Source organism: Epinephelus lanceolatus, chromosome 4, assembly GCF_041903045.1.
Source record: "Epinephelus lanceolatus isolate andai-2023 chromosome 4, ASM4190304v1, whole genome shotgun sequence".
In the NCBI taxonomy this organism is placed as follows: domain Eukaryota; kingdom Metazoa; phylum Chordata; class Actinopteri; order Perciformes; family Serranidae; genus Epinephelus; species Epinephelus lanceolatus.
This window is the reverse complement of record NC_135737.1, coordinates 3,636,032-3,660,803: the sequence shown is the minus strand read 5'-3', so window position 1 is coordinate 3,660,803 and position 24,772 is coordinate 3,636,032. Positions and strand designations below refer to the sequence as shown.

General features: G+C 41.5%; 2 protein-coding genes across 10 annotated transcripts in view; both read right to left on the bottom strand.

The window, feature by feature from the left end:
- Positions 1-24,772, bottom strand: part of usp32 (ubiquitin specific peptidase 32) — a 232,654-nt gene that overhangs the window by 22,471 nt on the left and 185,411 nt on the right. For 6 of the 9 annotated variants that reach the window (XR_013490937.1, XR_013490932.1, XR_013490935.1 and 3 more), the window contains exons 29-33: positions 24,273-24,393; positions 21,136-21,327; positions 20,249-20,474; positions 19,571-20,028; positions 19,376-19,468 (exon numbers count right to left, since the gene is read on the bottom strand). Coding sequence is in view for 3 of the 9 variants with exons in the window: in XM_033630986.2 (XP_033486877.1) it covers positions 11,867-12,040; positions 19,376-19,468; positions 19,571-20,028; positions 20,249-20,474; positions 21,136-21,327; positions 24,273-24,393 (1,264 nt within the window). In the remaining 6 variants the exon portion in view is untranslated. Of the gene's footprint in view, positions 1-11,010; positions 12,041-19,375; positions 19,469-19,570; positions 20,029-20,248; positions 20,475-21,135; positions 21,328-24,272; positions 24,394-24,772 lie in introns of those variants that run through there. The other 3 variants (XM_033630986.2, XM_078166858.1, XM_078166859.1) reach the window with 1 other exon arrangement.
- Positions 581-2,987, bottom strand: LOC144462719 (zinc finger MYM-type protein 1-like). Its single transcript, XM_078166860.1, has 2 exons — positions 1,014-2,987; positions 581-715 (listed from the first exon to the last, which is right to left on the bottom strand). Exon 1 carries the CDS (start codon positions 2,884-2,886, stop codon positions 1,135-1,137), a length of 1,752 nt encoding a protein of 583 aa, XP_078022986.1. The 5' UTR covers positions 2,887-2,987; the 3' UTR covers positions 581-715; positions 1,014-1,134.

Here is a 24,772-nt window from a genome sequence, read left to right as displayed (position 1 = left end):
GAATGTAAAATAGAGGTTGAAGCATGAACATACATTATAGATCGCCTTTAAAGCATTTTAATAAATCAATCTATTGTAACTAAAACAACTGGAGACTGAAAACAAACTCATATATGGGTCTGATAACATTTTAATAAATTGACATCATATGGGACAGGATGTAGCCTAAGTGTTTCTGTGACTTCCTGAAGGCTGCTGGAAACTGTTGGGAAACTGTCTGACTTCATCGCAGCTTTTTGTCACCGCCTTCTGCTGCAGCTGCCTGCTCTCGTCTACTTTCAAGGCGAGGCGCAGTTCATCTCGAGCAAGTCTAGTGACAGTTGGTAATGATCTTTAATTAAACACAGGCAAAGCAAGCACTTGGGCAGATAAAGAAACACAGGTAACGGTTTGTTCTTCAGGTTCAGAGCCCACACAGTCTCTGGGTTCAGGGGCCAGGGACTGACCGGGCCGAACCCAGAAGCAGAGCTGAAAACGAGGATGCGAGTCCTCGGATCCGAATACTCCAGTATGCTAGCAGGCAGAGGTGACAGAGTGGGGCTTACTGGCGGCGTGGTTGAGAAGGCGAGGGGTCCTGAACCAGAAGAGCAGTTCAGCGAAGCAGCAGAGCCAACGAGGGACGAGCAGCAGGGAAGTCAGGACCAGGTGGCAGTGGCGGTGGCAGCCAATTTTTACTGGAGGTGCTGGGGGGGAGCTTGACTATTAATTGGAGGTGCTAAGGAGTTGTGTAGAGAGAGAGAGAGAGAGAAAGAGAGAGCACATATTTTCACGGGCCATAATACACATACTGAGCAATATAAAAGAACAACAGATTCAGACTCTTGCTCAACACAGCCCGCCCTCTCTCTCCCACACCTTAACAGACAGCCGTAAGCCATTTCAGGACCAAGGACACTGTCCTTGGTCCTGAAACGGCCCACACTAACACTAACACAACACTATTGACTATGCCAGAGTATAATGAAAAATAATTCCTGTACTGCGCCTTGGCAGGCTAATATATTGTTACTCACCACTAGACGTCTTTACAGGAGAACGATGCGTCTGTTGTTATGGTTGCTGGCAAAGGCATCGATGATTTTTTCGGCGTCCAGCTCTTTGGTCCTTGTGGTGTTAATGGCCAAGAATGCCAGGTTACTTTTGCGTGTATAGCCACTGCTGTTCCTCATGTACATCTTTAAATGCTGGAGGCAAGAGAAACTCTGTTCGCAACTTGCTGAAGACATGGGAAGTGTTACTGATACATATCAGTTTATACAAGTCTTCAAATGCATCCTTGTATGGGCCCATGAGTGACAGGAACTCCCTTGTGCTGTTAACAGTGTGTCCTTTGTCTTTCTTTTTTTGCAGCAGCCGGCAGACTTGGTGTAACTCTGCGGTCAAGTTCTTTTCATCTATGCCATAATACCGGGACATTGGCAGTATTTTTTGTTTGTTAAGAAATGCTGTGTGCTTAGGACTGAGGGCTGTCACACCCATTAGCACATTGTTTGCTTCTAATGAAAAGCGTCCCTTCATTTCACTTAAGACTCTGTCAATAATCGGGTAGAACGAGTGCTGTCTCATGTCATCCATGGTGTCGTGCCTTCTCTCTATTGGAGCCTCAACTACAAAACCCTTCAAGTGTTGAGGTGGTTGGGCCTGTCTTTTGTCGCACGGTGGGCTCTGTACTGTGATGCTGGCCTTCTCGCACAGCTCCTCTGCTCGCTCTCTAATATCTGTCCATGAATCCTCTGTGCATTTTTCGGAGATGGCACTGATGACGGACTGGGTCAGGTCTCCTGCTGATGCTAGATCAAGATCGGGTGACTGCAATTGATCAGACATGAATTTAGTCAGTCTGAATAGATCTTCAAAGAGAGTCAGGTGCAGGACAAACTGCTCGTCTATGATAGCAGATATAGCCCTTGCCTCAGCACTCCTGCGTGGGTTTGGTTGGCTGATAATGTCCTGCAGGGTAGCTTGGATGGATGGAAGAGCTTTCTTGATGGCACACAGTGCAGGATACTGGCATGCCCAGCGTGTGTCAGACAATCTCTTAAGCTCTATGCACTGCACTTTTGGTTCAAGTTCTTTCTGCTTTTTCAAAAACATATCATGCACAGCAGACCCAGAGAAAAAGTTGTACAACATTTGTACAGTTTTGAAAAACTCAGCTGCAGTTTTCACGTTGTTGACACAGTCCACCAACACCAGATTAACCCTATGAGCGTGGCAGTGTATGTAGAGCGCTTGTGGCACCTCTTGACAGAGTCTCTGTTGCACACCGCTGTGACATCCTGACATGACAGCTGCGCCGTCATAACACTGTTCGATACATGCTTTGACATCAATGTTGCACTGACTGAGCGTACTTTTGATACTGTTCAGTAGGAAGTCTGCATCCAGTCCATCAGCAGCATCAAAATGTAAGAATTCCTCATGCACATCCCCTTTCTTCAGATAATGCACCACAATAGAAATTTGCTCCTTCTTACTGACATCTTTACTCTCGTCTACCATAAGTGCAAAACACTCTGCCTCCTTCACTTCATCACTGATTTCTTTTCTCAACATATTTGCCATTACAGAAAAAATCTCATTCTGAATGTCATGGTGTGTGTATTTAGCATTTGATGGATTGTCGCTAATCTTTTTGGCTACTGTACTGTCAAACATACTGATGACATTCAGCAGTTCAATGAAATTCCCTCTGTTTGTTGATTGCTCAACCTCAGCATGGCCTCTTTGAGCAATGCCCTGACAGGCTGTGTAGCACAAACTCTCCACCATGGCCTTCATGTACTGCTGATTTTCCTTGACAAGTTTTGAATGTCCTACATCAAGCAGGTGTGATATTTTTGAGCCGCTGTCCTGCTTCATCTTGAATTCAGTCCATGCCTCCATTGAAAAATTGTGTGCTGCACTTACATTATGAGACTTAACTTGCTTGTAGCTTTTCGCCAGTTTCGGAAGCCGTTGATTGTGAATGCTGGCTCAGAATGAAATCCATGCTCACCACCGGGTCGTGAAAAATGCCTGCAGGCAAAACAAAAAGCTGCATCTCTGGTGATGCTGTTTTCCAGCCAGACATGTTGATCAAACCAGTGTACATTGAAACTCCTTTTCTGAGTCCCAAGCATCTGAGATTGGTATGCTTTCAGAATTGGATGTCTTGGCCCTTCATGTGGTTGTTGGCTAACATCCAGGGCATCCACGCAAGCACTGCCAGCTACGTTGTTATTTGCATCATCATCAACACTGGACGTAGTAGCAGCACTGCCACTATTAGAGTCATCATCCTGATCCTCCGAGTCGAGATCTTTTTCGGACTGAGATTCCGTCTCTAAACTTACAGGACTGCTATTTGGTTGTGTCACACGAGGCCGCTTAGGTACTAAGAACCGCTCCATTTTGTCAGCTAAGTGCCTGCCACACTGTTTCTTCAATCACTTCAACCTGGCGGGGGGTCAGGTGCTGCGCTGGGGCAGGACCTACCGTACATAATGTATTATCAGGCACCCTATAATACATTATTTATGGTACGTTTGCATTTCATGGGGGTGCAATGGGGGTGGTATGGGCTTCGCTGGGGCCGACAATGGATGAGCAGGAGCTAAGTAGAAGCCAGGCGATGGATCGAGGAGCTGACAGGTAGGTGAAAGGAGAACACAGACACGTGTGGTGGCTCACAGACAGACAGTCTCTTAGCTGCAGCAGGCAACTGGCGAGCAGGTGGGAACACTCAGGCTGAAGCTTCGTCACAGGAAAACGCCACACAGCCACAGGCAGAACTCGTGGTCGGGGACAAAAGACTGGTGAGTTAACGGGAAACAGACGATGCAGGCAGGTCAGAGGCAGGCAGGGTTGGCAACGGGAGATCAAGCAGGTAAGGAGTGCTGCAAAGTCTTGTATGTGGGCGAAGTACTACCTGGCAAAGGGTGAGTGAGCTCGAGAGGCTTTTAATAATAATAATAATAATGATAATACATTATACTTATATAGCGCTTCTCAGGACACTCAAAGACGCTTTACAAATTCAGGGTCAATGCTGAACACATTTTTTATGCATTTATTTATTGATACATTTTCTTTTCTTCATAGTGTTAGAAACCTCAGTGAATATGATTTAATCTAAAATCAGGAATACTCAAATCTGAAATGTGCAGGTGCTTTCAGTTAAAACCCATGCCAAGTTTTGTGTAAATTCATTCATTCATTCATCTTCTAACCGCTTCATCCTCTTGAGGGTCGCGGGGGGGCTGGAGCCTATCCCAGCTGACATCGTGCGAGAGGCAGGGTACACCCTGGACAGGTCGCCAGACTATCGCAGGGCTGACACATAGAGACAAACAACCATTCACGCTCACATTCACACCTACGGACAATTTAGAGTTACCAATTAACCTAGTCCCCAATCTGCATGTCTTTGGACTGTGGGAGGAAGCCGGAGTGCCCGGAGAGAACCCACGCTGACACGGGGAGAACATGCAAACTCCGCACAGAAGGGCTCCCACGCCCGGGATCGAACCGGCAACCCTCTTGCTGTGAGGCGAGAGTGCTAACCACCACACCACCGTGCCGCCGTTTTGTGTAAATATTTAGGAATAATTAAAAAAAATTAACACATCAAATGACAGCTACTCAAAATAGCATCCACATTTAGTAAAATGACCATCATACTACTGCAAACGAGAGTATAATGTTGTTCTATAGTATGAGCTGTTGTGGTAATGACTGTGCTCATATCTGTATGAGTATGACTGGATGTTTCCAGTCAGCTGGTAGCAAGGCAGTTGATGAAAAAGCATAGCAGATGAAGAAGATAGCAGGTGTAATGAAGCATGGCAGAGGCAGCTGCTGCCCATCAGATAATGCAACTGTGACTTCAGCATCTGATATAACATATTGAGCCTATTTAGACAAGAGGCCTGTACTATGAAGCCAGTCCAATGTACTGACTAACCTGTCACATTGGCTGTCTGGATAATGTAGCTCAATCAGCTCTGGGTTTTCCTACCCGGCCGCGAGCATGTTCATGTGAAAGACATGAGGCTGTTTATTATGAGCAACATCCTCAGACCCATGATTGAAGTAGACTGCTTCATATCATATGAGATTATACGGCAGAAAAAGTGTCTGGGACTGTGAGACAGCAAAATGTAAATGGCATGGGATGTAAACGATACGCTGTAATCTTGTGACGGAAAATGTAGATCATTGAAAATACTAGCCCAAAATTTACCATCAGCTGAGACTTAAATCATGTGTATGTGTCATTCCGCTCTATGTGACATTAGTATGGAGTGTTTTTGCTATTTAGTTGGATGATGATGAAACTACTCTGAATATGCCACATAAAACACTGTAAAGTAATGCCAGACTGTTTCTGCTACTTAAGTAAAGGGTGGAAAAGTAGTTTAGTTTGTGACTGATGAGGTCCGTCTAACCGAAATGTTGCATTTATAAGAACAGCAGCCAACTGACAGTGTGTGGATTATTTTTCTATGAACTTTTTTCTTAGTTCTCATCACACAGGTGTCACGTTATTTTGAGCTGCAGAGATGAACTCAGAGTGTAAAATAGAAACACTGTCACTGCAGACTAAAATAAACTTTGCACACGCTTAAAATCATGTGTTTAGTGTGTAAATTATCTCTGTGAGAAGATCTGTTTTATAAAAACCATTGGCAACAGAGCCCTGGAGCAATGAAATGATTCTGCTGACCTATAACAATAGACTACTCTTTTTTTTAATTGAGATTCCGAACTTTTGTCAAGGGTGTGATTAAGGATGATCACGCAACACTTGGTCCAACTTGACATAAAATGGGTAAGTTATAGAGCTTTTAGCACACTGCCACCAAAGCAACCTCCTGCACTAATTGATTCCTTGTCGGGGATGCATCAGGATTACTTACTTACTTACTCCTCTTCGTCCCCTATGGGACATAAGGCTTCAATGACATGAGGATGCATAATGTTTACTCAGCAAAAGATATGTGGTCGAATGCGTCCCAGACTGCCTCAGCAAGTGGTCTCAGTGATTGGATCACGATGTGTCTTGGTGGTCGTTTATAGGTATAAACAGGCTTCCATGTACTGGAAAAACTGAAAGTTTGACCTGACCTGATCAACACCGATAACCAAATCTGTAACCATTCATCCTGTGGGGAACATGACTGTCTGCACAAAAATTGTCAAAATATTTAGTCTTAAACAAAATAGTGATCAACTGATCTCTCTTCTAGAGCCACAACATCTCAGTGGCTTAGATCAAATTCTGCATTACTCAAAGCACAAATAAAAACACATTTCAGTCTGGTGTCATTTCCTCTGCAGAATTTAATTTGTTGCTTGGGTATTTTGTTACAGATCAACAGTATCACTCCATATACAACTACAAGTACAGTATTTTGTACAGTTCATATTCAAATACATACTTTTCATTGGCTTATTTACAAAACACATTTTTTTATGTACATGTTTTAATATCAGTGCAACGTCACTTTCTTTCAACAAACAGCTTACAAAAAAGTTTTTTAAATTAACACATCTGGTTCAGATCCAACATAAATGAACTTAAATAAAAACAGGCTACAGACACTGACAGACAGCTCAGTAGTAGATCGCACTGCCTGCCAACACTCTATTCTACTCTGTGTGTGTGTGTGTGTGTGTGTTTGGGGAGGGGGTGGGGGGCTTAAGATAATATCCCCGTGGTTCACAAGATTGGTGTTTACCCAATTTCAGCATCAAAATTCACTTCTGTTGGGCAGAAAATCTTTGTTCCTGGATTTAAATTGTGTTATTTTGCTAATACAGTTTAAGCTACAGGTGTGGTAAGCTTAGCATCACACAAGTAGTCCAACAGTGCGAGGGAACATTCACAGCCACAAAAGACAGCTATTGCACCTTTAAATGAAGCAAACATTACAAACTGGGTTCTCAAGACGCTATCTTTAGGGAAATTTGCCCTTTAAGTCATGTGATGAAGTTTTAAACAGACACAAACTGGACCTCGTCTACAGCTCAGTGCAAAGGCAGGAGGGCAGAGGACAAAAAGAACTGAGCAAGTAAACATAAATAGCACTCATCTGTTCGTTTCCATTTGTTCAACAAATGTACTCTGCAAAGAAAAAATAAGTTTCATTCAGTGATAGTTATCTCCTAAATACATCCACAATGACGTTATCTCCTCAAAAATACAGCAGCTTAAAAGGGGCGAGCGCAGAGATCCATCTCCTGTCATCTAAAAGACAAAGTATGGTGCTGCTGACTGTCTTCTGTCTTTTCACAGTGATTAGACTGAGCCCCGCGCAGGAGGAGCTCCATACACGCTGCTACACACTAGACACAAAGCTCTATCACTGTTCTCCACACAGCAAAACCTGCCAGACTAAGCTCAACAGTCACATCAAGAAGCCAAACCTTCAGATAAAAGCTGGAACAGAATTGGGTTTACATAAAACCAATAATTTGACTTAGCACAAAGAAAACAAGTGAAACTCTAAATGTTGGGTCCAGTAATGTGTGAAGCTTTTACAGATGTGACTACAGTCAGACACACACTGCAGCTCTCAACGGTTTTCACAGGCTGTGGTCACTGTTGGACAATAAATGAACAATAAACTGAAACTATGTGATATCAGTGATTCTGTTTATGAGGACAGAAGTTTTGGTAAAACTTTATTGTATGGGTGTGGAATTTACAGAGTTTTTCAGCATTTCTGATTTCCAAGGAATCTCCTTAAAACAATCCAAATTTTAATTAAATGTTAAATAAATTAGGAAACATTTTGGAACTGAATTGTCTCAGTTTCCCCTGCAATTAGCACCAAATTATGTAATTCTTTTAGAAGTCTTCCATTGATTCACACTTCCATATAATTTCCTTTATAGGAAATGATTGTGTCTATGGGAGCCTTTAGGGCCAAAGTAACCTACTAGGGTGTGCCAAGGCAAAAATATGGCTATGGGCCCCCACCTATGGGGTACTGTGCCAACCAGAAATACAGGACTTTAAGATCTGGTTTAAATAAAGGCTTTAATGGTGGATATTACAAAAATAAAATAAAAATAAAAAATACAATTCACCAAATTAGCTCTAGGACACTGGGGGATCTGCCCAATTTGCCTGGTTGGTAGTCCAGCTTTGGGACCCTTAAAATCAAGTGTTACTGAAGCTTCTACAGATATTAAACAGGGTGCCATCTTGAAAATCAACACAAGGTGCAGACTCCATTTATAGCAATATTGAGATGTCTTATGAGTGGCCCTTAAGGATTCATTCAGCACCCCCACAAACTGATTTCTGCACAGTGGTTTCACTTACCACCTGGCTGCTGTGATGAACAGGTGTACGCCAGGACACTGTGACATAATTGCAGGGTGTGCTTACAGGAGACTCTAAGTACAAGAAATAGGCTCCAACCTTTGAACTGGAGAGGACAGTAACACTCAGCCTGGTGTTAAACTCCATCGATTAACATATCAAAATTTGTTTGCAAGTGTTTTCTGGAGTTGTACTGCATATGAAAAAAAGCTGTGTGAAGTCTGATAATGTCCTCACGTGATGTCACTTGAGTCAGCGTTAGTTAGGGCTGATAATGGAAATGAAAAAAATCTGGGGGTGGGGAGTTAGAAAGAAGTGAGATACCAGACCTCTGTAGCTGTTTAAAGCTGTAGTTGGTAACTTTTATATTTGCTGAAACTATCACCATATTCACACAGCACTAAATGAGACAGATAATCTGAAAAAAATATATTCCCCAGCCTATTCAACTGCTATTGAAAACAACCAATGACAGCTAAGGGCTTATTTATGCTCAATGTTACATACAGAGACCGAGACGAACAGAGCTTTCTGTCTGTACTCTGCATTCATTTCATCTGTATTTGTGCATGTTTTCTGGAAGCTTATGGATAAGGATGAGACAGAGCACCACCAGACATTGTGGAGGCAGTGTAGCATAGTTCAAATGAAATATGACCATAGGAGAAAACAAAGACATTCAAATAATCAGTAATACATAAATAATATTAGGATGTATAAAATGGCCACACAGACAATTATCTACAATGCTGAGTCCACTTAAATGCACAGTATTATGACCTCCTCCACCATTGCCTCGTTTGTTTTTGTGTGAAACCTTTGACTCCGTACTGAGATGCATAATTGACTATCTTGGCTGACTGTGGAGGTGGAGGCTAAAATAAAATCTAGTCTTTTTTTTTATTCAAGCATAGTGTCATAGAGGCGTCTCAGTTTGGAATATGCTCTCTACCAGCATTAGACAGATTAAAAATAGATATTCCTTCAAGAAGTCACTAAAACTAAAATTGATGAATCACATGTAATTTTTGTTATGGCAGTTCTGGAACATTTTTGTGAATTTTATTTTATTATTTTTTAGTTTTTGGTTTTTTTTTACTTGGTGCAGTAAGTTTGTGACAATCTTGTTTTTCTTACTCTGTTTTTGTCCTAATTTTGGGTTGATATTGAATTCTACTGTCTCACTGATATTGTGTGATTTTAAATTGATGTACTTTTAATGTTGTTTTGTGAGTGGACCCCAGGAAGACTAGCAAGCACTTTGTGGAAGCTAATGGGGATCCAAATAAAGAATAAAGAATACTGACATTTGACTGTATCCATGCCATCATAAAGGACAGATGGACATATAAAAGCAGTGGCGTTTACAACGTTTGGAACAGACAAATCTATTTTTTAAATGAACCTTATGGAGTCTTTGATGCAGCTGTTAATCATGTCAATCACTGCTCATGAACTGCGGTCACACTGTTATTCTAGGCAGTGCTGATCAAATATCAATGAAGATTCTGTTACTGCATTAACTACCTCTCACCTCAAATAATGTCAGAAACATATTTTACTATACTGTCAAGCTGTAAAATGAAAAAGCTGGTCCGTACAGCCACAAACTTTTTCATTTTACTGATAAACAGTTACTAAAATATGTTTCTGAAAACATCTGAGGTGAGAGATAGGCAGTGCAGTGACAGCATCTTGATTCATATTTGATCAGCGCTGCCTGGTTTGACTGCACACGAGCTGTGACACAGCCAGCACATGACTGACAGCTGTGTAAGAGACTCCTCGGCTCTGACTGGTTGTTGTCGGTGTGCTGCAGCAGATTCTAGCAAATTAGAAGCAGTAGGAAGAGGAGGAGGGAAGTGATTTTTTTCACAGACTGGCAGTCTCATGTAAATCTCTCAGAATATAGTGACAGTTTCAGCAAATATGACACAAAGTTATTTTTTATAAAAGTTAACAACTAAAACTTTATCTGTTACTAACACCAAATCATCCGACTGAACTGTCAGCCACTGAGATGCATTCTGGATAACGTAAGCACCAGGTATTGACAAGAAGGATGAATGTGTGGCATGAAAAGGATATCTCTCTGAGTGAAATGCTAAATCGGTGGAGTACTACTGTAAGTAACAATAACATTAAAATGACAGGCAAAATCATTTTGTACCTACAACAAAGTGATCCTCAATGGCCCAAATTTGTCTGGTTTCATATTGGGGAGAATAGAAACATTACCATTACAGATGAGTTTGAATCTCAATGGTTGGGAAATGCAGCAGGTGAAAAGTTCATGTTGTGAAGGTGCCTTGAAGAAAAGCCTGATGCCTCTGCTGTAGCTTTAAGATAAACAGCCATTCTCAACCTGAAGTGGCTACTAAATCCCGCCTTGACAAAAGAAGATCACAACAATAAAATAAATCTTTTATAAAACAACGTCTTTGCAGAATCACAACCCCCCCAACCCTGCCCACCTTACCACAAAAAAAAAAAATAAAATAAAAATCAAACAATCAAACATATACTGTATATTATTCTTTTAGCATCTCTGTTTTGAAATCATGGCATCTGTCCTAATCAAACCGAAATTGATATTCAACCTTTTTGAGTTTCAGAGAAGTTATGGGTACACACAGGTTAACATTGCACAAATCACCATTGATATTTGGCAGAATAAAAAACAGTTCTGGCAGTCTGGGGGTGGGGGTCTGAAATGTGTGTACCATGGCTCCTATATTGGAAGGAAGCATTTTATTTATAATTATTAATACTGTCACAGACTTTTAGGGTACAGTTGGCCGACAGACTGCAGGAAGCGATGAGGTAGCATGTGACTTATGTTTTCCCTGGTGACACTATCACTAATGAAAACCTTTGGAGAACCATTTATTAAAAGCCGACACAGTATCCAGTATACTAGATACCAAATTTTCTGTGGCATCAGATATGACATCAGCACAGGTACTTTAACTTTTGGGCCCTGTTAAACTTGGCATTTAAAACCCAACCTGTATCCAATTAGTGGCCTTGCAATTACACCTGAACTTTATTCTGTGGCCTCATTATTTTCCTTCCTCAGTAAGATACCCAGGCTCAGATCATATGATAACTCCAAGTGTCTTTTTTTTCTTATTTTGACATTACAAGTGATAAATGCACAAAAACAAAGCAACATCACTTCATGACTTGGCCATACTAGCATACATTCAGAGATGCTTTAGTATGCAAGTATATGTTACAAGTGTGTTATGGCGAGGGTTGTTCACGAGGGAAGGAGGGGGTTTGTTTTGCTGGGCTCAGCAAAGTGCACCAGTTTAGTGCTTTCACTGGGGCTTCATTGTTATCTTGGCAAACCTTTGCACCAAATTGTGTTTGCTATCAAGTGAAAGTGCTGTGACGCATCTCTAAAGACAGATACCACAGTTCGACTCTAGTCATTAGCAGTTTGTGAGAATTCTTCAGAATTATCTTTACGTCTGGTGCTTCCTGCTCAGAGCAGCAGGTGGGAGCAGAGAGCAGATGTAGTGATAGCTGAAGGAAGTCGAGGTGCCATCACTGGAGGACACAGTATTTTTTGTAGTCGGACTCAAAGTCTTCATCCATGCTACTGGTGTCAGCCATTTTCTTGCCATCGATCTTTGGCAGGAACTGGGAGTAGTCGACTCCCTGTTGTTCGTAGAAGAGGATGTAGGCTGAGTCAGTGTCGATCTCCTCTGAGTGCACTTCCTGGAGGAATTTTTTTAAACACAGAGGGGATGTGATTCATCTTTTTAAGGTACATGTCAATGAACCTGTTAGGTATTGTTACAAGCAAATGTGTGGTGGTATGCATCCATTACTCGGATGAATTTCCAAATATTACATACAGTGGATTTTATTCCAATGAGTTTGTATAGATGTGTTTTCACTTAGACATCTCTATTCTGTTGATTTGAGTAGAAACTAGAATTGACGCTGTGCAGTGGTTTGCCTCTGTGAACCAGTTTGTCTTACAGTTTACATCCATGTCTGTGAAACAGGGGTTAAAGCAAGAAAAAATTTTGTGCCTGAAATGTGGAGCACGGAAGATTTGTGTGCCTGAAATCTGAAATCTTTTCCAGAGCAGGGGGCTTGGTTTTGCGGTCACAAAATGAAGAAATAGAAATGTATGTGTTGCAAAGGAACGTGTTTATTATCAAAATGAACAAAAAGATTATAGCTTTAGTAGTTACTTTTCAGATTAAACTTTTATAGCACAATGAGTTTATAAATAACAATTAAACTTTCAGTGGTTACCAGACGTTTTCACTTATAGCTCCTACATCTCTTTGTTGCCTTGGTGCTATTTATTTTTAGAAGCTAAATCATTTAGGCTGTTTGCAAAATTGTATCGCGCTTGATGTGAATTAAACAGGCAGTTGCGTCGAAATCTCGCCTCTGGGCAAGCATGTCATCATTGAAATGGATCATATAATGTTGTGGTGGTGACTTTAAAATTTCAGCATAGAGGACTTTTATTGCAACTTTCGTTTCTGTCTGGTTTCTGTTACCTTACCTTCAAAATTACCGCTGGCTTAACGGAGCCTCTCCTGCTCCGTCTGAGCTCTGTGTCTCAATGTGACATGATGTGAAAGCATGCACAGGCGTCAGTGTTGATTGGCTATCACTTGTGCCGTGTAACCAATCAGAGGGGGCTGTAGGCGGGACATTGTTACAAGGCCCAATGCAGTAGGGACTGCAGGCAGGGAGGGAGACGATCGATTATTGATGAAAAAACGTCCGACGCCGATTATGGTAAACAGTAGGTTGTGTTTACTTGCACACTGTGTGCCTAAATCATTTTCCCGGTTCGCACATATATATATTTTTAGGGGCAAATGCGATTGAAATGCTCACACTGCGGAGCACTTCTGCCCGTGCCGGACAGAAACTTTGCCACGCTGGAAATCCGGCACTGTGCCGGAGAACTTTAACCCCTGGTGAAAACATAGATGCTTCACACACACCTTCCCTCCGGTAGCACAGAAGATCTATACAATTAGTACAGTTTCAAGGTGGACACCCAAGATTAGTGTCACCAATTCAGTATCTGATAGAATCCCCTGATGTTTTTGCAAAACATTATGATGTCACAGTGAAGTTGACCTTTGACCTTTTGGATATAAAATGTCATCACCAAATCATTATATTCTATTTCATTCCTCAACATTTGTGTCAATTTCTTCCATAATAATTGCCTGAATTCTTGAGTTATGGGCAACAAACATGTTTTGTGGGATCACTGTGACCCTGACCTTTGACCTTCAACCACCAAATTCTAATCAGTTTATTCTTCAGTCCAATTGGACGATCGTGTCAAATTTTCAGGAAACTCCCTCAAGGCCTTCTTGAGATACTGAATGAGATGGATGCAAGGTCACAATGACATTGGCCTTTGACCACCAAAATCTAATTGGTTCATTGCTGAATCCAAAGTCCTGTTTCCACCAAACACTTTGGGTATAGTACGTCTGGGACCGAAGTAACCCATCAGACATGGTACCTAGACCCTTGGCTCGTTTAGTGTTTTCACCGTAAACAGTACAATATGGGCGGGGTTGTTGTCACTCACTGCTCTGTCCAGCACTCACTGTATTTCCTCATCAGTGGTGATGCAGAGGGAAGTCTGCACTTCGTTTATCGTCCAGAGAGTGAGGCTGCATGCCAACATTTTCAGAACAAAATAGAACAGGCTGCAGTGAAAGTCTCTCTCTCTTTGTTTTAAGATGTATTTTGGGCATTTTTGCCTTTAATGGATAGGACAGTGTGGTGTGAAGGGGGGAGAGAGAAGGGGGACAACACGCACCAAACGGCCGCGGGTTGGAATCAAACCCAGGCTGCTGCAGCAAGGACAGAGCCTTTGTACATGGGGCGCCTGCTCTATCCACTAAGTCACTGACACCCCATGAGTCTCTCTCGATTGGATATTTAAAAATAGCAGGTCTGTGCATTTAGTCCTCAGGCAAGCACAGGGGATTAGTGTGTTGTAGCCCACAGGAATGATGCTCCACAATGCTTTTTTTTTCCTCCAAGTGAGGATTAGAATATATGCAGTTCACATAACCCAGTCAAAATATATACATATTTTTAAACACTTGAAGATCAACGCATTACTTCAAGTGTATGTTATCCAAGAGAAACAATAAAAACTAATGGAATGGTCAGAGCTGTATTGAAATTAAGGTGTGCTGATGGATTCACGTTTTCAACTCATGCATTGAGTAACATTACAAGTAAATGTTCCTCCTTAAAAGTAGCTGGCAGTTAACCCAGTGAATTAAGTTAATTTTTTCTCAGTCTACAAGTCCATTCTCACTGAGGGCGAATATCCGCGCGGATTATTCTCACGGAGAAAAATATAAAAGTTGATTTCATGGGTTCTTATGGAAGTTTGCACACCGGGGCGGAACTTTCGTGCGGTGAAAAAAGTTTCCGCCCAGACTTTGACCCCCCGCGGAATTCGCCGGCGGTACGGAACTACACAGCTGGGCCAATGAAATTGTTTGTTTATAGTCGCGCAGACCCGGGAGAGTCCGAAATCCAGCCAGGCAGGACAGTATGGGAGAAAGGTTGATAAACCTCGTTTCACAGCACCGCGTCCTTTTTGATAAAAGACGGGATGATTTTATGAACAATGAATTAAAGGACAACGTCTGGCAGTCCATTGTCCAGCTTGATGGCTGCGGTGAGAGTGGTAAGCGCTAAAGCAAGTTGATGTTGACGTTTGTTAAACATTAGCTTGCTATCTCGCTGCTGCTGCTGCTACTCTCATCCATGTTCACCCACACCCGTTCACACTGTGCGGAATTGGAACACAACAATGCGAAATTCCGCACCGCGTTGGTACCGCGCCTGTGTATATGGTTTGAATGCGGAAGAGCGCTGTGCGAATATTCCACAGATCCATCCCGCATTTCCGCATTGCGGCAGTGAGAATGAACCTTACAGCTGCTGCGAGAGGCAGCAAAACATCCTTTCATTTTATAGTTTTATTTTACAAATGTATGTAAGACTTGCCACTGTATGAACAGTGGTTACATAAGCCTCAAAACCAGCCACAACTCAACCCTGAGCAAAATTGAAGTTCACTAGTGACCAATTAGCAGACTGCAGCGTTCACAGTTCCACCTTTTAGTACCGATCTGTGTGCTAGGTACCCCAACAGAGGGGTGACTAAAATGGAGCTGGTAAGGAACGGTTCCATTGGTACAATCCACAACTTTTCACAGTGGAAATGGAAAAAAATGCGTATCAAACTCAACTGAACCGTATCAGACTACTTGGTGGAAACAGGGCTCAAGTGAACATTTGTGCCAAATTTGAAGAAATTCCCTCAATGTGATATCATGTCCATGAGAATGGGACAGATGGACAACCTGAAAACATAATGCCTCCAGCGCAGGCTATTGCCTGGACGAAGGCATGAAAAAATTCCCTTTAACCTAACTGACCCTTAACTGCCCTGCCCGGAGTCTTGACTCTTTTGTCTGAGGAACCTGTGCCTGTCAAGCTTTCCAGCCTAGCACTCAATATGTGCAGCATGCCCTGGACTTGAGACAGAGTTATACAGATTGATTTTTAGTCGCCAACCATTGATATGGATGGCTCTAATGACAACTGTCACTGACAGATTACATCACTGTGGTGACCATGCTAATAAACATTAGCTTGGTTGGATAGTCTTTCTCCAGCTCTCACATATGAAATCAGAACCCTGGAAAAAGGATGTTAAATATGCATTTGATGGCTAAATATGTGATGTAATGGGAACTCAGCACCATGTACTGATGCAAAACAGACTGAAGCTGAAGGTCCCAAGCAAACACTCAGGTCCCTCATCAACTGGTGAAAAAAAAGTAGCACCATTGTTCTTGCAGGGGAGAGCTACATACTGTACATTTTTTGTACACCATAGAAAAAATTAAGGATGAGGAGTCACTGATGTGTTTGGCAAAGTCATCTTGGGCATACTGACTAAAAATCCAATACAGAGCAGAAGCTGCTAGCATTACCCTCAACTTTGACTTCATAGCATTGTGCTGCTCGGTGAATGTGTCAGTCCTGAATGTTACTTTTTCTAACTCCCCAAATCGTTACGTTAGCTAATATTATACTAGTGTTGTCTCTTGGCTGTGGTGCTAAAACTAACATTAGCCACTTACTTTACAGCAACTATGGAGATAGATTTGTCTCATTATTTGTTTGAGCCGATGGACAACCCATGTGTTAATGTGTAATCTGTATATTTAAAACACCTTCCACAAATACAAATAAAGACTTTAATAGGTGTAAATAGGGATGCACGATATTGGATTTTTTGCCAATATCCGATATGCCAATTGTGATGGTTACAGCCACACATGGTAATGTTTTCCCAAGCCACACTCTGTAAACTCGTTATTTTGTTATCTACATAGGTTACTTTTATTTATGGTCAACCATACCTGAACAATTCTCATCACACAGTTGGTTTGATTTAGAATTTGTTTATTTGCTTTCAACCTTAAACTGTTTAAGTGTACGCAGTCTAGCCTTGTAGGGTTATACAGGCAAACTGTTTGATATCAACCATGTGTTTCTTTGTCTTCGAATTACCATAGTTGTTTAGGGAAGTCCCCTGTGGAGCATAAGGCGTGGCTGAGGACTCTTAAATCCTGGAGCAAATTCATTAGGCCAAACCATGTGCTGCCATGTCACGGGGGATTTGGGTTTTGTTTTGTGTTTAGCTGTAGTAGCTGTCCATTTTGGTTACCCCTTGTGTATTATTTGGTTTGGCCAAGCCACTGTATGCTCCCTTGTGTGCCATTTTGACATGTCAGTGTGTTCAGTTAACACCTTGTTAAGTTGTTATATTTAGTATAGTTGTGTTATGTTGACCTCTTTAACTCATCTGTTCACCATGGCTTTTTAATTCAATAATCCATCTCATGCCCAGTGTACCATTACACAGTTTCTCTGCTTCCTTGTGTTGTTTGTTATAGTTTTGTTGCTTTTCTGTACTGCTTGTGTTGTATTGTACTGTTCTGTTGGTGTTATTGTTTCATTACTATGTATTATAAAGTGACCTTGGGTTTCTTGAAAGGCGCTATATACAGGCATGAAAATGGGTCAGGGGTGGAAAAAGGTGAGAAGGATACGAGACCCGGCACCTGCTAGGGGGTCCCGGGGTTATGCTCCTCAATTGTTTTTTGGTGGAAAAATGAGCTTCCAAATGCTCATATCTGATTTCTTTTAGATTTACTCTAGTGGTGGGCACATGCAGAATTATAAGACTGCACAAACGTATGAATGTATAATTAAGTGCAAATAAAGTATCTTTACATGTTCACATATGTTGTATAAGAGACGAGACCAGGGGCGGACTGGGACACAAATTCAGCCTGGGACATTCAGGCGCACCGGCCCACACACCGGCCCACGCACCAGCCCACGCACCGACCCACACGTTTCTACCTATAATCCTCTATATGCTTGTACACACTACACGAACGCTGTCCTCAGAATCAACTGCATAAGAAAATCAGCAGTTATTGTTTAATTCCAGACTATAAAATAAATGCAATAATGAATTGGCCACAAATGGCTATGTGCTTATTATTCAACTTCAAATAAGAGCATATGACTCTATTCTAATGCATCTAATTTTATGCACAATATAACTGACTGCCCTGCCCTGCCCAGCCCTGCTCTTATATTACATAACCCCAGTTTATATCTCCATGGCTCACAGCCATGAACTAAGGAGGTATAAATTGGGCAATAGGCCCTATAGTCAACTTTTAGTCAACTTATTACTACAACAAAAGAATCCCACTTAATACTACTAAAAAGTTTTTCCTCTGGCTAAAATGTAATGCATAGTAGGCTGTGCCTTCACATTGCACCTGTCATATTTCTGGTCTCATCCTCCTCCTCATCACGACTGGGGTTAGTTTGTCCCTCAGCTTCATTAGGGACCGAGCCTAGAGGCAGAGGACTGCTCAAGGAGCAGTCCTCGCCGAAGGCGAGGACCCTCTTGTTGTTCTTGGGACTGGACCCTACAACTATATGTAATAACACTGACCAACAACAATATATCCTCTTTTTCCTTCCTAATTTTAGGGATTATCAAGTCTCTTCTGTAGTGGAATTAACATCATTTTATGCATGCATACTTATGATGGCCCACCAGCAGATGGAGACATGAATTACAGTACCACTTAATGTATGTAATATTCATTCATTGTGCCAAATAAAAAAGCTTGCTGGCTGATTCTAGTAGTTCCTTTGAAAGCTGATATTGGCCGATACCGATAAGGTGACGATAGTATCGTGCATTCCTACTTGTAAACTCAAAAACCTATTTTGTAAATATAAAAATGTTCTGCAAATAGACAAACAATTTTTTTTTTTTTTTTTTAAACAGAGGCTAAAAACCAGATTCATGAATATTTGTTGAAAAGTTATTAATGTTAGGAAGATATTCACAGATGTTATTTCATCTATTTGTAATTTCATTAAATTTTTTTTAAATATGTGGATTTTGTTTTAGTATTTGCAGATCCATTTTTATATTTGCAAATTAGTTTTTTGGGGTTTACAAATCTTTTTTTGTATTTGTGGAAGGTGTTTTATATGTACAGATTACACATTAACATATGGGTTGTTGATCGGTTCACTCAAGTAATACTGAAACACTTTTGATTTTGCTCTTGTATTTTTGATTTTGTAAAGACGGTAAAAACAACCCTCCTAACTTATCACATTAGCATATTGCTTCTTTGACTGCCTCATGTTCGCCACTAAAATCACCAAAGCCTCTGGAAAAAGCTTAGCACGCTGAGCCATGCCTGTTTGCACTGCTATGGGTGGGGTTTAACAATCAATTACTTTGAGTCAATATGATTAAAAACGACAAAAGTCCAAAGGGGACTCTTTATTGACAGTGTGGATGAATGTGATACTATATGTTCGGCCAGTTACCTATGGCAATGATCAAAATACAGGTATGAAAGGTATTCTATTAATTTTGGAAATAAAAAATGAAGTGTCTTAATGCATTACCTTACAGCTGCTGTCATTGTAACAGTACCATTTCTCATTAGGGTTTTTGGCATACGTCACATAGTGGCCTCCTCCCATGATTCCTGAATGGCACTGATGAGATAAAGCAGTAAAATAATTTTAGATTTGTTTCAAAGCTTAATGAGGAAGCCTTAAACTACTTGTATCACAGTGACATCAATGTATGGTACTTACTGATATTGCATAGAGGTTGTAGATGGCGTCCAGACACATATTGTCTCTGTGCTGGAGCAGCAAGTTGTCAGGGTCCATGGTGCTCTCTGTGCTGCAGTCTGAGCTCAGCCCGTTGCTGTCACCGTTCACCAGGACCACGTCACAGTGGCTACTGGATGCCTCAGTACTGCACGATGACTCTGACGTGATTGCCTCTCCGGATCCAGGAAGGCCTGATATTGCAGCCCCTGTTGTGCTCCCCTCTTTGTCTGTCTGTGGTGCGCCCTCCCGTAGCTCAGTTTCAGGATTAGCAGCTCCATCCAGGTTTTCCTTGCTGTTAGAGAGACGGTGTCTGCTGCCCAGCTGGGGCAGGCGTAGCCGGCCTGACCTGCGGCCTCCACTGCTGGTCTTTGGGCTGCCAGAGGGGCTGCTGGTCCGACTGAGAGAGGGTGCTGACTTCCTGCTAGAGGCAGGGGAGGCTGTTGGGAAACCACAAAGTAAAATTTACTTCCTGCACGGGTGGCCATTAGCTGCTTTGCTTATTTAAACTTCAGTCTATTTTGCCTCACATGCTTTCATGCTCTTAATCATGCTCTTAAACACATAACCAAAAAACACGTCTCTTTAAAACTGTGAGTTGTATAAGTGCATGAGTTGCTTGCATTAACTAAATATTAGGCTTAAATCTACACGTGGTACCTTTTGGGAGGTTGAAAAAGCCAGCGGGGGCAGAGATGGAGGACAGGTTGTCTTCTCCGAGCCTAAGTAGATCCTCGCTCTCGCTGCGAGAGTGAAGGCAGTGCTGCTCCAGGTCTCTGGGAGCCAGGAAGGCGCTGGGGTCAAAATTCTCCCTTGGGAACTTGACAATCTTCTGGGATTTGATCCAACGACCGTTTACAAATTGAAAGCGCTTCAGGTGGACAATCTGGGAAAGAGAACACACGTCATAAATACTGATCTGATCTTAAACTATTTTTATGCAAACAGTACATTTAGCTCTACTTAAATAATCTATGTGAGGCCAGAGCTCAGGTCTGACACAGAGTTAGGGCTCATTTAAGCTCAACATTATTTACATACACTGACATGGATGGAGCATTCTGTCATTACTCTGTTGATTTCTTCTGTATTTGTGCAAGTTTTCTAAAAAACTTACAGATACTGACAAAACGGAGCAGTGTCACCGGAGACTGTGGAGGCAGTGTAGTGTAGTTTAAGCGAAATACGACCGTAAGAAACGACAGACATTTAAAAAAATGGAGCAATGGGATGAATCAGTAACAAAGTGAAAAAAATCCTCCATCCACATGTCACAATGTATTTAATGTCCTCACACACCACCGTCTACAACTCTGCCTCTGTTAAAAGGTACCAATATTATGACTTCCTCCATCTTCGCCTAGTTTGCTATTGTGTGAAATGTTTGCCCTCTAGTGCCATCTATTGGCTGTATCCATGCCATCCTAAAGGACAGATGGATGAATGATGGCATTGATGTTAACAATATTTTACAACATTTGAAACAGACAAATCTATTTGCAAATGCAAAGGGAGTATAAATGAGCCCGCACAAGAGTGCCACTGACCAGCATGGGTGGCAGCCTCCAGAGGTCCAGCTTCTTAGTGGCCAGCCGGTGCGTCTTGCACTTGGAGCAGTAGTAGAGCTCATCCTCACCCAGCTCTTCCTCACTGGTGAAGGCCTTTAAACAGCTGTCCAAGCTGATGGGCTCAGCTTGGGCTTGACGGGACTGCTCCACACTGCAGTGCTCCTCAACAATCTGGAAGGAGACCATGATGGTGATGATACTAAATAGGGTGGGGATGAATTCACTCTATTCTGCCTTCTGTCTAACTCTTTTTTACAACCAGTAACTGCTAGCAGATGAAGGGAATACACTCTAAAAAGGTACTTCATGGTGTCTTCTCAGGCAAAGCTAAGTGTTTTCTGGAGTCCATCTTTTGAGAGGAGACCATCTAATTCTGTATTTTCTGGCACCTAACCATTTATACTTTTCTGAATCAGCAGGCTATGCAAATGATCTGACAGGTGTATGTGAATACTGTTTTTAAACTGTGTTTTACTACTAACTTGTCATGTTCATCACAAAATGCAGCTGAAGCAGCATTTTTACAAATACTCAAATTGACATGTACCACAATACTTTCAGTATGTAGCTTTAATTAATTACACATTACAGTAACATTACAACCTAATGGCACAGCCCACAGGTCCCTGGATCCTGGAGCCTTTATTAGATCGCACTCTGAAGCTGAATGAACTGAGCATTAAAGGGATAGTTCAGATTTTTTTTAAATGAGGCTGTATGGGGTACTTACTCATGGTCAGTGTATTTCATACAGTAGAGGTCAGTCAGCATGCCCCCAATTTGGAGAAGCAAGGAGGAATCTGACACAAAAACTAAGCACTCTACTGCTGTGGAGTGGTCAGCAACAAAACATATTTTAGACACCTAAAAAATCAATATCAGTTGCAGTGTATGCTATATTGAGAGTATTGTCACAGTTTTACCTTTTCATCAGACAGCCTGTTCTGATGGGGAGGCCGATAAAGGCTGCAGCTCCCCATCTATGCTCTCATCAAAGTCACCAGACTCTACTGACAAAAACAATTATTTTAGCTCTCTGAACAAAGAGGCTGCTGGTCTACAGCTGCCTCAATCAGTTAGTTTATGTTCAGTTCAAACAAACTCAGTTCCATTTGCGCAGTTTTTACGGTTCATTTGGGCCGGGGTGAAAGCTGGCAATTGAATCCTGGTGCGGACCAAACAACTGAACCAAGGCGGCTCGAAAAAGTGGGTCTCAGTCCACTTCCAAATGGACTCTGGTGCAGTTAATTTGTGATGTGAAAGAAAAGGAACCAACCACAGGATTTTATGAGAGCAGATATGTGATTTTAGCATGATATCAGCAGTTGCATCAATAATAAATCCATCTGCTGTTTGTGAAATCTGTCCATGACCTCATAACTGATCCTGATAGACGCCACGTATATCCCATAACCTATTTATGCTAATGCGTACATGTAACCATGGTAACACACATGCATGGTCAGTGAGGGTACTTTCCCTGATAAAAAAGCTGTCAAAACTGCCATCATTGTATCCGACTGCGTGTCCATTAAAAAGGGTTTGACAGTGATCCCACAGTATAAAGCCCCAAATCATTACTGTACAAGGCGCATGTTTTTCATCCTGTCTCTGTGTTAGTCATTATTCAGTACATGCCATTGATATGCAGTCTGATAATAGCCTACTAATAATACTTACAATCAGTTATTTCTCTATGAGCTCTTTGTGAAACCAAAGAACAGAAATATAAACACCTTAGAAGCATTTAAGTGATGTTGCATAAACTCCTGATAGTCACCAAAATTTGATTTCCCTATGTAGGTCCTGATGCTGCAGGATGACAAACACCAAAACTGTATAATCAGCGTGTTACCTGTCAGTCTATAGAACTTCCTGTTTACTCCTCTTGGTACATTTGCAAAAAGTCAGTGCAAACAGGAACCAAAACTAAAATGCAACAATGTATCATTTTTTCCCTCTGGTGTGGACCACATAAACCCAACTACAGGTGTGATAGCACTCTTAAACACCACAGTCACACAATAACACAAACAAATGAACTTTTGGAGGTAGTGGCAGACCAGCAGCTCCTGCGTTCAGTCATGTTAAATCACTAGTTTTCTCAGTGGAGTCTTGCTTTGAGGAGAATGATTATTGGCTTAATTATCCTGTTTGAAATCACTGTCTGACATTAAGGTGAAGCAGTGAAAATATTTTAAATATAACGTGCACTTAAAACCGATATTGATTTTTTTAGGTGGGACCTTTTATTGTGGCTAAAATATGTTTTGTTGCTGACCCCCAGAGCAGTAGATTGCTGAGCTTCCATGTCTGACTCCAGCCTGCTTCTCCAAACTGGGGGTGTGCTGACTGACATCTACTGTTTGTAATATACTGTCTAGGGATAAGTACCTCACAAAACCCCCCCTTTAAGCAGCTCACTGGTAACACTGTATGGATGAACTTGGAACTAAAGCAGTTTCTGTTTCCCAGATTTCCTTATCTCATCTAACTCATTTCTTCTTGTCTCTTACATAATAACACAAGACTTTGTCACTGTGAACCACAGCCATAAATTCATAAACTGCTGGAAAAGTCTGGAAACGAAATAGGCCTTAATGTCAGTAGGATGCAGGCAGTAGGACAGCAGCAATGGAACTCACTTAGCAGATCTTGTTTCGAGCAATCTGCAGTAGCAGGGTCATTCTCACTTCCTACATATTGTCAAGATTATCTCATTTTCAGGCTCATATATTTCTCAATAGATTATCTTGTTTGTCTACAATTATTAACTGTAGTACAAAAGACATAAAAATAAAAATGGTGCTGATGACAAATACTGTATATCCAGTATGGGGTAGTTAGAGGCTGACATTACAATAAAAGAAAGAAAAACATTGTTTTACGGTTGTAACCATTTCCATTGCACTTTTCTTTATGATAAGGTGAACAGAAAATCAAGGTGAATGGCCGATCATTTCAGTGTGTAAGCTAAGAGCTACACACTCAAAGATAATATCTCTATAAAACAATATAGAAATGTACTAATTTTTTCAGTGAAATCCCTTGACTGCTTTTTATTACACTGGTGCTCACGGCCAGGGAGAGAGAGAACAAATGTGTGTCTGTTTTACCCTCTCTTGGGAGGTCTGGTAGCGGAGATGCAGGGCCGTGGGGTCCCAGTCCACAGCTATATAAGCATTTCCTACAGAGGCTCTGTCCTCTGTACACTCTACTGTACAGCCTCGACAGAACCTGGAAACACACAGACACAGATACAGCTGCAGTACATACATGGATTCAGACAACTTGGAAACTTGGAACCCATAAATTATTAACATTCCTAGTTTAAAAAACAAAACATTACTCTACATCTAATTTTGGTCTTGGTTTGTTAATTTCCTTGGTTAGCTTACCAATCCTGTAAAATTCACCTAAATTCAACTAAAACACCTATCCAAGACACACCCAAAGTAAACTGAAAGCTGTTCATGTTCCATATTCAGTACGTGTGCATGCTTCAGTACACTGAATTTTTTCCCCCAACAGTCAGAATGACCATAGGTTTTTCTGAAATTAAGTTATTTAAGTTTAAAAAAAATTGAAAACAGATGCTGCAGATGACTAGAACCGG